We start from the raw sequence: 13185 nt of genomic DNA, 5'->3' as shown, positions 1-13185 counted from the left end.
AACTTTTAATTATATAGGTTTTTTACGAAGTCTCGCTCTCGACGAAAGAATCCCGCTTTTTTTTTCACTCAAAAAGTTCCTAAATCCCGACTTCAAAAAACCTGACAACGCTAGCCTTACCTTAACCTTACCACCTTCCAATACAATATACCTTAACATCTAATAGACGTCCACTGCTGGATATAGGCCTCTTGGCTCTTGCATGGATCTCCAAGCACAACGGTCTCGAGCCGCCAGTAGCTTCGCGACTCGCTAAGCTAAATCAGTAGGACTTTGGTTCGTCTGCGGATCTCCTCATTTCTGATTCGATCACGCAGAAAAACTCCAAGCATAGCTCGCTTCATCGCACGCTGAGTGACTTTGAGCCTTCTAATAAGGCCGATAGTCAGCGACCAAGTCTCGGATCCGTAGGTCATCACTGGCAACACGAACTGATCCAAGACTTTCGTCTTTCGTCTGAAGAAGTCCTTCCAATGTGCCTAAGTTAACGTTACATGATATACTCGTAGTAACTGAAAACAATTTTTTTTCAGAATGGGCTCATCGATCGTCTACGCGCCAGTGATCGAGATCAGAGAACCGAGAAGACGCTCCGAGTGTTGGTCTCATTCTTTGTATCGAGTTGCCTTATACTTCTATTATTGCGATGGGTGTGGTCGTAACGTGAAAAGTACTTCGAATCACGGACTTGTAATTAACTAGATACCGTCCGCCGAACAATATATTTTGTACTTGCATAATATTTGCCATGTTTCTTAGATTTTTAGAACAAATCGACGACGTGTCTATACGCGCGTTTAGGATGGGAACCTAACAAAAAGTTAAACGACACAACTTTTGAGTGAGCTAGAAAGAGTGTCAGAGAATGGCACACATGTTTTTTTTATATGTAGCTCGCTCATAGCTGACCTACCGTGGCAGTACCGTAAATATTTTTAACCGATCTCAAAAAAAGTGAAAGGTTTTCAATTCGAGGCGTACCTATGTTTTTTTTTTTATTAAAAAATCAAACAACACAAAACCCGTCCTAATATAATCCCGCAAAAAGTACTATCCTATCTCTCAAGATGAACTCAACTGAACACTGCAAACATTCATTAGAACAGTATATTAGGTAAGACTAGAGAAGTTCATCGCGGGTAAACAAAGTGTTAAATAATAATTTTAATGGCGCTTAATATTTTTGATAAAAAAAGTATTTATACCGTCGAATTTTATACTATGAAATGAAAAAGAGGTGTCTAGATAAAGTTAAGTCCGTGCTTCGAAAGCTATCAAGTTTTTGATTACGCCTATAAAGTTGGCCATAGATTTATTTTTATCAGTAATAGTACAAATTTAAAGCATAAAGGTTGTCACTTAGATTACTTAGATTCATCTATTGTCAGTTGTTTAAGTAAATAAAGTACGTATTTTATTTCAGTATAAAGTGTAGTTTAGTCAGTAAAGGTCAAGTCACGGAACATCAAGTGCGCCAGTAGCAGTTAGCCATACAAGCTCAAGTAGGCCTAGGGGGGATAACTGTCAAATCTGCAGCGCACTCCTTAACTAGAACATGTGTGGCTATTGTATACATGAAGCAAAAATTGGATTTCCACTCTGCCGACTTGATCAACTCTGCTGTATCGTGCAAACTTGATCGTGTGTACATAGTTTAATAAAATAGGCAGACGGTATCTGTCTAACATCTGAAGCAACATATTGGCACCGAGTATCATTACGTGTGTGAAATGTATTGCCAGTTATAGGAAATTAATAGTCTTCATAATATTATGTGCAACGGTGTGCGTGTCGACGTGTATGATTACGTAGGTATATTATCTATCATCATTATCAGCCGATGGACGTTCACTACTGGACATGGCCTCTTGTATAGACTTCCACACTTCACGGTCTCGGGCTGCCAGCATCCAGCGGCTCCCTGCAACCCACTTGATGTCCTCGGTCCATCTATCTTTCCTGTGTAAGGTCGCCATTCCAGCACCTTGAGACCTCACCTTTGAACTATGTCATAGAAACATAATATGTACAGGTACTATGTGAACGCAGATAAACTCCAAGTTTAACTCGCCCCATCGCCATATTTAGCGACCAAGTCTCAGATCCTTAGGTCATCACGTAGGAATAATATCTATATTATATGCGAAACGGCAGAATTGGGGTGCTTTTTTCACGTTAAATTTTATTTCTCGAGTCACGAGAGTCCATATTATAATTATAAATTGTGCCAAGATTTATGTTACACCTACTTGGTAAGTAAAAGTCAATTAAAAATGAATTAAAATGGTACTATAGTATTTGAGGTTTTACCTTTTGAAAGTATTAAGATATAATATATAAGTATATTAGTTCGTAAGTCTATAAATTAATTTATTTAAATAGTTAAAAATATATAAATGATTCCTGTTTGTTTACTTGGTTTAATTTTTCCCTGTTTCCCAATGCCAAATGAAAATATTAGCTACGAATAACTAGTTTAAATTGATATTAACAATATTTTACATCCGAATACAACAGAAACTAGATCACTCGCATATCACCGTAGATATTTTTTTTCGAATCTACTGAAAAGATTACCTAAAATGGTTCTAACAATTCATCTATTTATTAATAATAAACTTCCTGTGACCAACGCCGAAGTGTAGCGTGAATAGATGAAATCGGATTATATTATAAAATACCTTTGCTTAGGGGTAAAGATAGCAAATAAAAAATGCAAATTGCATCGTGGGGAATATCAAATAAAAGAGATCTAAGGAAGGATAAGATAAGAGATCTAAGGATCTAAATATGTATATGGTTTTTGTAATTTTAAAATAAAAAGATTCAACAAAACTACTTCTTTTTCTTCGACTTTCATTAAGAATATCTACTTAAATAAGTTAATATGAACATACATATGAATATACTCGTGCAATCTTTTAAAACATTTTCGATGTTCAAAATATCTTAGCCGAAAAAGTTCCAGTTTAAAAGTTCGCGCACGAAATTTGACAATATTTTTTTACAGACTTCACGGCTCTAAGTTCTTAGTATAATGACGTGACAATGTAAACTATCACGCGGAAATATGTAACACCATTATTATATAATCTGTGTCCTTACATAACACGCTCTTGTTCATTGCACTACCAACATAGAGGTATTAGAAAATGGAGATGCATCGCACTCAAATTCACGAACAAAATTGTCTGTCGTTTTTTGCGGGGGGACGAGGTAAACTCACACATCGAAAATATTTAACACCATTAAAAATATTCTATGTTTAGCCGTTTGTGGTCCATACACACACAACTATAAATTTGACTCCACACTAACAAACACATTGCTTAGACTATCCACAGATTAAATACATAGAATATTCGATTACTGATCGATGTTTGGCTGTTTCGTCAAAAGAATCGATTCTTTTTACTACAAATTTGATAAAATTAAGGTTTAAACACTTACAAATGAAACTTTACTCCATCTTTTACTAAATTACAAGTTTTTGGCCGTTTTTTTATACCATTTAACTACACAAGCCGGCATTTTTAGGGAGCTCTTTAACGATATATATAAAACGATTACAACAATGAAACATCGATTTTATAGCAACAGGTCTCATAAACGCGTTAGATCATAGATTTTTTATCTTTGCCAGAGGGGTAACGGTTAGCGAAGCAGGTCCTGTTATTTAAATAGTCTAGACTACCAATGAAAGAAGCTTTCTATCTTTTTATTGTTTTTTCCTTTCTTTTTTTCATTGGACTACACACAACAGTATGAATCGCCAGACTCACAAGTGTAGTTTTTACACAGACTAACAATCACTACTTTACCAACTAGGCGTTACCTAGTTCGAACTATTTAGCATTTTAGTCGAGTAGCATACTAGACTACTTGTTACCGCCCAAAAATCGTTCTTACTTGACTAAAATACTAAAGTAGTCCGAACTAGGCTTAAGGCCAAACCGGCCAGAGGTCCAGTCTTAGACCATTAAGGGTCCAGTCCTTATAGGCAAGTCTTGGATTTGATGCCTCAGATGAATTATATATTTGATGCATATCAAAGATCAATGACGATTTATACGCAGAAGAATTTTAGTCTGTGTATCTGTCTCTCTGGTCTATGGTAAAAAATGAAGTACTCAAACTCAATCAAATAAAAAACATTAAACAATCAAGAATTTAATTGTTTTAGATTAAAAAGGAAATTATAAATAAATATCAAAGTGACTGACTAATCGTAGGATTGATCAGTAAATATTCACACGTGTGTAAGTTGAAACATTTTTACCAGATTCAAGGTATAAAAAACGTCATAGCGTGAAGTGGCGCTGTGACATATTTTGCCTTCGGTCTTGGCAAATGGTTTGGGATTGGTTTCCATTTTTCAGATTGCCGCATTGAATCTAGTTAAACCAGTAGGTATGGTCCTAAAATAAAACATCAGTATATGGACAATTTTCATCGATGTTTACTAGAGTAGCCTATGCCGCAAATTTAATGACGTTTAATGAATGTGATAAAAGACACCCTTTTTTAATTACAGATGGAACGTGAGTGTAACAATGAAGTATTCTTGTGACTGAATGAAATATTTAAAATAGTGGAATATTTATTACATTAGTAGTCAAGTTCTTGGCCGTAATGATGAAAAGTACATTGCCTAAAGACAAACCTGGCAAAATGAGGATTCGAGCGTTTCCCGTAAGTTTTACATCTACCAAAAATATCAATAGGTATAAAAATATTTGAGATCTAGTGGTCTCGTTTATTCACTGACAAATTATAGATTTTTTTCTCTATCATTTTTAATAATTGGTGTTGCCAAAATGCCTGATAGTGAAATCTGACAGATTATCTGTTTATTGTTGTTGTTTTTTGTTAAGGTGTACTATGAAGTGTATAAATCAATAAGCTATCACCATACCCTACAATTATGTTATAGAATGTTGCAAAAATTTAATTTTTATCCATGTAAATTATCCTAAATGCTGAGAACCTAGCAAAACCAAGATGTCCTAACTTTGGCAAATCTGTTTTTTCCTGGAAACTAAATTTGTAGATGATTTTGAGGTTTACCTCATTATAGTTGAATTGTATTTTTAAAGCGCTCAGGGATCCACACAAATAAATAAACATACTAAATTTATAATTATATATTATTTATAGTATGGACTACTAATATTGATATAGTCCCTACTCCATCAATAGACCAGCACCTTGGAACCATATGTTTGCATTATCACTGATTATAAGCAAAATATAAGCTTTACCAAATGTCAGGAAGTTATTTTTATGTGTGTGATATTATGTGTATTAGTACATGTATTGAATTTTGAAAGATTAAAGTTTTCCATACTAGGCCAATCTGAAACAGACAAACATGTGTCAGTCCAGCTTGTATATGTGTGCACACTTGAAACAACCACATTAGTACATCCTGCTGGAATTGGTGGTCATCATTAAAAAACACTGAATTATTATGTTCTTTAACAAAGGATTTTAAATTATTATTGTGATTGGATTTTATAATCCCTGTTTTTTTCCCATCAACTACATAAAGAGGTATTTTTACAGAGGTCTATAACTGAGAGAGAGGTCTATAATCATAGATTCTATGTTTTTATAAGCACATTAGATTTATGATTATATAAATAAAATAATAACATCTAGCGAGGCAGGCCCTTATGTAATTAGTGTGAGAAGGACACAGAAGGTCTCATGTTTAGAACAAAATATTCTACTAAAAATTTCTTTGACCATGATATAATTTCAATTGTTTCATTATACACATCCATATGGCTGTAACTGAAGTGATGCACCATACTGTCATTCGCCATTCAGTTAGGTGGATGTGAATGATAAACAGTACTTTAGTCACTCCGGTTGATATAATATGTGCTACGCACAGACTGAGGTTGGATTACCCACACATGGTACAGATTTATATTTAGTTCAGGCAAAGCTTAATGTATTTATTTATTCCATGTATTTATTATAGTACCTTTTTCATTGCACCTCAAATTAATATATCTGTCAATGTCACACAAAATCAATTTGATAGATTGATTCAAAATTAGAAATATAAATTCAGTTTGTTTGGAATGAAATTTTTTGTATTCAGTATGTCATAATTACAGTTTTATTTGACAAAAGATAATATTGTACAAGCATAACATTTTGTAACTTGTTGTATTTGTGTTTTATATACTTTTATTTGTACAATGTTTATATGACACCTTATGTTATCTTTTCAACATGACCAGGAAATTTCAAGTATGGAACTATTCAGAGCCCTATTACCAAATGTATCCAGACAGTTGGGTGTGTAATCAATATGTCAATATCAATATGTATATAAAAAAGTGCCTGTCTGTGTTTTAAAAATAACTGTGTTTTCTAAAGTGCTCATAGTTATTTACATGATACTATGAGTAAAACACAAAGAAACTCTTGTCAAAATTTTTGTCGAGTCTAGTTTTAGCTCAACCTGAATTTATTATGTTTTTGTTATATGAATTCAAAAAGATGGCTCTGTATTTGACTTGTTTGAATGTATGCAACTTTTGTATCTCAGAAATTGACCAACTGATTGAACTTGGATAGGGTTCTTAGTACTAGAATACTAATACATTTATTAGACCTTCCAATTATATTCAAATATAATTGGAAGGTGATTTGTGTCTTCTTGATAGAAATTATTGTTTACAATAAACATCCAATTATCCATACTAATATTATAAATGTGAAAGTGTGTGTGTCTGTCTGTCTTTCACAGCAAAATGCAGTGACGAATTGACAGTGATTTTTAAAGTGGAGATAGTTGAATGGATCACTGTGCATATCTTTTTTTTTTTGAAAATCTTCCCCAGACCTTCTAAAGAGGGGTTGAAATTTTATATGGGACTTTTCACAGTTTTCAACATAGGAAGCTAAAAATTGGACACAGAGGTAGGGTAGGCGTATGGTGGGAGTAGGGAAGAAGCACACGTAAGTCAAAGCGAAGCTTGATCAGGTCTGTTAGTAATTGACATAATTGTTTCAGATGACTATGGACTCAAAGTATGTGGAGAGTATATGGAGTTTACTAAAAAATGCAATACAAGAAATACAAAAGAAGAACAATTCTGGCCTCTCATTTGAAGAGTTGTATAGAAATGCATATACCATGGTCCTCCACAAGTATGGGGAAAGACTGTACACAGGTTTGAAGGAAGTTGTCACACAACATTTGGAAACTAAGGTATGAGCAATATTTATTTACCAATAATAGACGCCTGCAATTAAATTATTTAGATAATTTAAAAAAAACATCTTGTATTGATAAATCCAACCATTGCTGCATACTTTGACCAGTTGCATGAATATCTGTTGATAAAATTAGTTGATTAGTATCAACAGATAGAGAAAACAATTTTAAGATTTATTTTTTATTATGTACTACCCCTCTTATTTTTTGTAATTGTGGAAGCCTTGAATTAAATTCTCTGATACTCTCTGGTCTTTTGGGAGTAACAAAACTAATTCGTCCTGGAATTTTGTTAGGATAGATTAGTTTTGGTAACTCTAATTTTGTAGAGTTCTGAACTATTGGTCATTTTTGAAGTGAGTGAAGATATTTCGTTTCTACTCTCCTATTATAGCACAGATTTGATTGTAATAACATATCAAGTTTTCATTGCATTTTTGTAATTGTACTTGAAATAATAAATCAATGTTTGCTTATATGACATGTACGCTAAAAATACTAGTATGGAAATTACTCACTGTTTTCCTAACTTATCTATCAATGTTACAGAATAAATAGACTGGAAGTTTTATCAATATATCATGACTGGTTTTATCATTGTGTTCGGAGAGTGTGCACAGAAACTTTATAATCTTGTTCCTCCATCCCCATTCTACCACACAACAGAGACATTTTGGAAAATGGCATCTGTGGCATGGCAATTGTCTATTAGTCAACCTGCATGAAACGTTTTGTGTTAATGTTTCTAATTAGAACTGCTAAGGTGTAGGAGTAGGTGTAAGGACCCTTCTGGCGTCTGTGTTTCCTGACACCTATAATTTGTGCACCTTCAGGCAAGAGTGAATAGGCATCTTCTAGGCAAGCGCGCTTCATCTTATACCTCATCTTTGCTTACCATCAGGCATTATTGTAGTGAAGCACCAGCCTCTCCAAGATAAAAAAAAATGTAAAAACTTCCTTTACCTACGCTTACCTTGGGGATTAGCTGGTGAATGCGTTACGAAAACTGTAATCGCGCGAGACGAACAGACGTTGAGAGGAAGAGCTTAAGAAGTTTTACTTCAGTTGTGTGGTCTAAAGCACACTGGTTTTTTGAATCAAAGAAATAGCTAACATATTTAATGCAATTCATATTTATTTTTTTACATTTACATAGTGTTTCCTTCTAAAAGATCATGTAAATGTAAAAAATAACATATATTTAAGAAATTAAATATCACGTGTCTCAAAAAACGGTGAAGGAAAACATCATGAGGAATCCTGCATACCAGAGAATTTTCTTAATTCTCTGTGTGTTTGACGTCTGCCAATCCTTATGGGGACAGCGTGGTAGACTATTGGCCTAACCCCTCTCATTCTGAGACTCGAGCTCAGCAGTGAGCCGAATATGGATTGAGAATGATGATGAATGAACATATATCATGTTTCTTAGTGAGGCATATTTTTTTTCTCTCTCTCTCTATTCTCTCTTTCATACAATGGCTTAGCCCTTCTCAATTGTTGAAGTTGGTTATTTTGTTTTTTCAAGTATTAATATAATACATTTAGAACAGTTATTGTTTGCTGTAACAATAACAAATTGTTTGCAATTATTATTGAATAGAAAGAATTTGCATTAAAATTTCACAAGGATGTTCATTTCATTACATTTATTGTTTAAGCAATACCTTATATATTTGACATTATATAATATAATAATACTAGTCACATTTTTATTATGTAATGCACAACATGGATGCCCAGTTAGGGCGTAGCCTTATTTGTCAAGAGAGTTGTAGTGCGACCAATTTTTGATTATCACTTCTCGATTAGAAACACACTATGACTGTGTATCTCCTTATTACTGTTTGGTTCTTGGTATGATTTCAAGCTCAGAATAGTTAAGGAATTTAATAATTTCTATAATGATGCAAATCTGGTTTGGTGGGAGATCAGCAACGAGTCGGTTAATTATGATGATGAGGCTTCTCTACATTGTTTAGGCTTGATTGCAATCATGCTTGATGGTAAGGGATGATGTAGCCTATAGGGGAACATGCTTGCCTAGAAGGTGAATATTTACCCTTGACTTGTGGTTGCGGATAATGATATCCTGGGTTGGAATCCCAGGTTAGGCTATATGACATACTGAGTTTTATATGCCCGTCAATATGCCTTCGTTTTTTTCCTTCCTAACATTATCACCCTAATCCCTCCAACCCACATTGGACCAGCGTGGGTCATATCCCCTCTCCTATAAGGAGGGAGTCCTGCCCCTGTAGTGGACCATAAAAGTAGGCTGATAATGAAGATTCACCATCCAACCAGACCTAAATATGCCCCACCCCTAAATAGACCCCACCTACCCTAAATAGGCCCCACCCAGCGCCCCGCCTGTCGTTGCAGGCGGCGTTGAACTCTACAGAGAGGGGCCAACGCCCCAATCACTGTAACCCCGTGACCCGTGAGGGTTACCGAGGAAGACCCGGTCGTCGTCGATTCACCATCAGCCTGTAAACATCCATTGCTGGACATAGGCCTTTCCGAGAGACAGTGACGAATATCTTAGCATTCCATGGATTCACCGTGCAGGTGCCGGGTCCATCGCGTGGTAGAGAGAAAAACGCCTAACAAAGTCCAGGACTTGTGACTACACCGACACCACATACAATCCTCCATATTCCTCATCCAACCACTTCTTACTACCTTCTTAATGTTGTAGGACCATTTAGCTGGAGGGCGTGCTACTCTGTGCTTGCTGGTACGTGGTCTCCACTCCAGAACACGACTGCTCCAGCGGCCATCTGTACTGCGACAAATATGCCCTTTGGGCTACGTCGATTAATTTAGTTCTCCTACGACTTCCTCGTTCTAGATTTTGTCCTTCAGAGAAACTCCTTACATTGCTCTAATATATCAATTATATTAGGGCTATGTTAGTTATGATTATTAAATTAATAACCTGGATATTATTTTCAGGTGCGTGAAGATGTTCTGAACTCTTTGCACAATGGTTTCTTGCAAACTTTAAACAATGCGTGGACAGATCACCAGACTAGCATGGTGATGATACGAGACATACTCATGTATATGGATAGAGTGTTTGTGCTACAGAACGATGTAGACAATGTATACAACTTAGGACTCATTATATTTAGAGATCAGGTAAGCTTAGCAAATAGACACTGTTTAAAACAGAAACCAAATAGTTTGCCTATCATATCAGATAGCTAGGCCAGGGGCGTAGCTACCGCTGTACTAGCCATATCAATGATTCGGGACCCCCGGGCTACAGGGGCCCCTTACGTGTAAAAGCAAAAAGTAGGAAATTTCAATCAACAATCTCGCTTAATTCCTTGCTTAAGGGTGTATCCAAAAGATGTAAACATCCTACACATATCATCGTCATATTTATTTTAAGCGAGCATTTTGTGAGAAATCTACCCTTCATTAATTGGGCCCCTTCAACTAATTTTGATACAGGGCCGCTCCAAGGGACGCTACGCCACTAGTATAGCAGTATGGGGATGATGACAGTTTTTAAATTGTATATAAATTAAGAGTACGCTAATAGTAAAGCAATTTTGTGAAAATAACTGGGTATCTGCGATCATTATTTTCGGAGCTACAGTGATTTAAAGGGTCAGATTTGCGGCACTGCTACGTATCCCTGAAAAACGCCCCATACAAAATGGTACGAATTAATGACGTCGTAGTTACATAATGATCGTTAGATTTGTATGGACGTTTATGTTTATACTATAAACTTTATAGTTCGTATATTAAAAAATGTCACAATTAATGGACGAAGGAAGCTTAAACTATGAATTTTCATCTAATTACGATAAAAGATTTTTAATAGTTTTTGAAATTGTATAATCTTATTTATTTTGCAAATATGTATAAATTAGTTGAAATTGTCTTTATTTACCCGAATGTATCATAAAAATCAATATATTCAAACCTAGTCATCATCCCCATTGTTTTGAAACCATCAGGTGGTTCGCTACGGCTGCATCCGCGACCACCTGCGGCAGTCGCTGCTGGAGCTGGTGGCGCGCGAGCGGCGCGGCGAGGTGGTGGACCGGCTGGCCATCCGCAACGTGTGCCAGATGCTCATGGTGCTGGGCATCAACTCGCGCTCCGTCTACGAGGAGGACTTCGAGAAGCCCTTCCTGCTGCAATCTGCTGAATTTTATAGGGTAACTAGTTTTACACCCTTTCTCCCCAACTCCCCAAACTCCTCTCGTCAAGACTTGGAGAGTATGCTGGTGAATGCGTTACGAAAAGTATAATCTAGTTAAGCGAACTGACGTTGAGAGCTAAGGAAGTTTTACTATATTTGTTTTATCTCGTTTTTTTTAAACTAGCGAACGCCACAACTACAAAAAATTTCAAGTTTTGTGAATAATTAGTAGATTTTATCCTCTCAAACTCATCCCGGTTTTGCCACATTTTATATTAACGCTCCACTTTTAAGGTCGCGTAAAATTATATTTCTTTAGCAATTAATTTCTTCGAAAACTGGACTATTCAACATGTATATAATATTTTTTCAATCTGAACCTGAGATTAGCTGACCCCAATTGATTAAACTGCAGCTTTTCGTATACATTTTATTTGAACAATGCTTGGTTTATGTAGGTTACGTCATTCTGAATCCAAGTAGGTGGACCAGTATTTTTAGCATTGCTATCTATAAAGTCAATATTTATTATCTTGAAAAGTTATAATCTAAGAATATGAGGCAAGTTGTGCTTCATCATATGCTGCATCATTGCTTACCATACAGTATGATTGCAGTTGAAGTACATGTCTAAATAAAAAAAAGTTGGTTAACAAAGAGTTTGTATATCCAGATGGAATCTCAGAAGTTCTTGGCGGAGAACAGCGCGGCGGTGTACATCGCCCGCGTGGAGGCGCGCATCAGCGAGGAGGCGGAGCGCGCGCGGCACTACCTCGACGAGAGCACCGAGCCGCGCGTCGTGGCCGTGCTGGAGCACGAGCTCATCGAGCGGCACATGAAGACCATCGTCGAGGTACGCACACCACTGCGTGCGAGTGTACGGATGTGCGTACGTGTTTGCGTATGAGCGTAAGTGTGTGTCGTGGCCGTGCTCGTGCTCGAGCTCATCGAGCGGCACATAAAGACCAAAAGACCATCGTCGAAGTTCGCTAACCACTGCGTGGGCGTGTATGAACGCGCGTGCGTGTTTGCGTATAGACGCGATTGTTTGCGTACCAGCATACGGTTTGCGTACGTGCGTGCGTGTTTACAATTAATTACTTTTCTAATATGATGTGTGAATTAGTTATTGTAAATTATAATGTAAGGTGTTTTGATATTGCAAGCTGGAAGGTGGAATTTGGATTTAAAGAAGATCTGTCTGTAACCTGAATTCGCAATAATTATGTTTTGATTTCAGTTGATTTGCGTATGAGCGTGAGTGAATGAATACGATTGTTTGCGTACCAACATACGGTTTGCGTACATGCGTACGTGTTTACGTGTATTTATAATAATTAAATGTTATGAAAATTGATGCTTTATTTTATTATTATTGCATTATTTAAAGATGGAGAACTCTGGCGTGGTGCACATGCTGATGCACACGCGCACCGTGGAGCTGGCGTGCGTGTACAAGCTGCTGTCGCGCGTCAGCGAGGGGCTGCGCACCGTGGCCGACGCCGTGTCCGCCAACCTGCGCGAGCAGGGCCGCGCGCTCGTCACCGACACGCACCACAACACCAACGCCATCGCCTACGTGCAAGTACGACCCTGACTGCATCATCTCAGCCAAGGGATATCTAGCGTTTGAGACCAATATCTTAGCATTCCATGGATTCACCGTGCGGGTGCGCGCCCATCGCGTGGTAGAGAGAAAATCTCGCGAGCAGAGTCCTGAACTTGTGACTACAGGACGTAGGGTTAAGGAATTCCTTGACGATTACACTCTCCGTTCTCTGCT

The 13185-nt window shown here is 36.8% G+C and overlaps 2 protein-coding genes across 4 annotated transcripts in view; both read left to right on the top strand.

Annotated features, from left to right (window-relative positions):
- LOC112054771 (bcl-2-related ovarian killer protein homolog A-like) overlaps positions 1–2410 on the top strand; it is a 71240-nt gene extending 68830 nt beyond the window's left edge. For both annotated transcript variants that reach the window (XM_052891405.1, XM_052891404.1), the window contains exon 6: positions 534–2410. In XM_052891405.1, coding sequence (XP_052747365.1) covers positions 534–565 — 32 coding nt within the window. In that variant the 3' untranslated portion in view covers positions 566–2410. The remainder of the gene's footprint in view (positions 1–533) is intronic.
- A 1680-nt stretch (positions 2411–4090) lies between these two features.
- Positions 4091–13185, top strand: part of LOC112054769 (cullin-3) — a 22014-nt gene continuing 12919 nt past the window's right edge. Inside the window, exons 1-7 of one of the 2 annotated variants that reach the window (XM_024094663.2) lie at positions 4091–4259; positions 4535–4692; positions 7034–7231; positions 10196–10381; positions 11215–11418; positions 12076–12255; positions 12793–12987. In XM_024094663.2, coding sequence (XP_023950431.1) covers positions 4633–4692; positions 7034–7231; positions 10196–10381; positions 11215–11418; positions 12076–12255; positions 12793–12987 — 1023 coding nt within the window. In that variant the 5' untranslated portion in view covers positions 4091–4259; positions 4535–4632. The other variant, XM_024094664.2, reaches the window with a different exon arrangement.

This window comes from Bicyclus anynana, chromosome 3, assembly GCF_947172395.1.
Source record: "Bicyclus anynana chromosome 3, ilBicAnyn1.1, whole genome shotgun sequence".
Classification (NCBI taxonomy): domain Eukaryota; kingdom Metazoa; phylum Arthropoda; class Insecta; order Lepidoptera; family Nymphalidae; genus Bicyclus; species Bicyclus anynana.
Note: the sequence above shows the minus strand (reverse complement) of the source record. Positions and strands in the feature narration are given on the sequence as shown.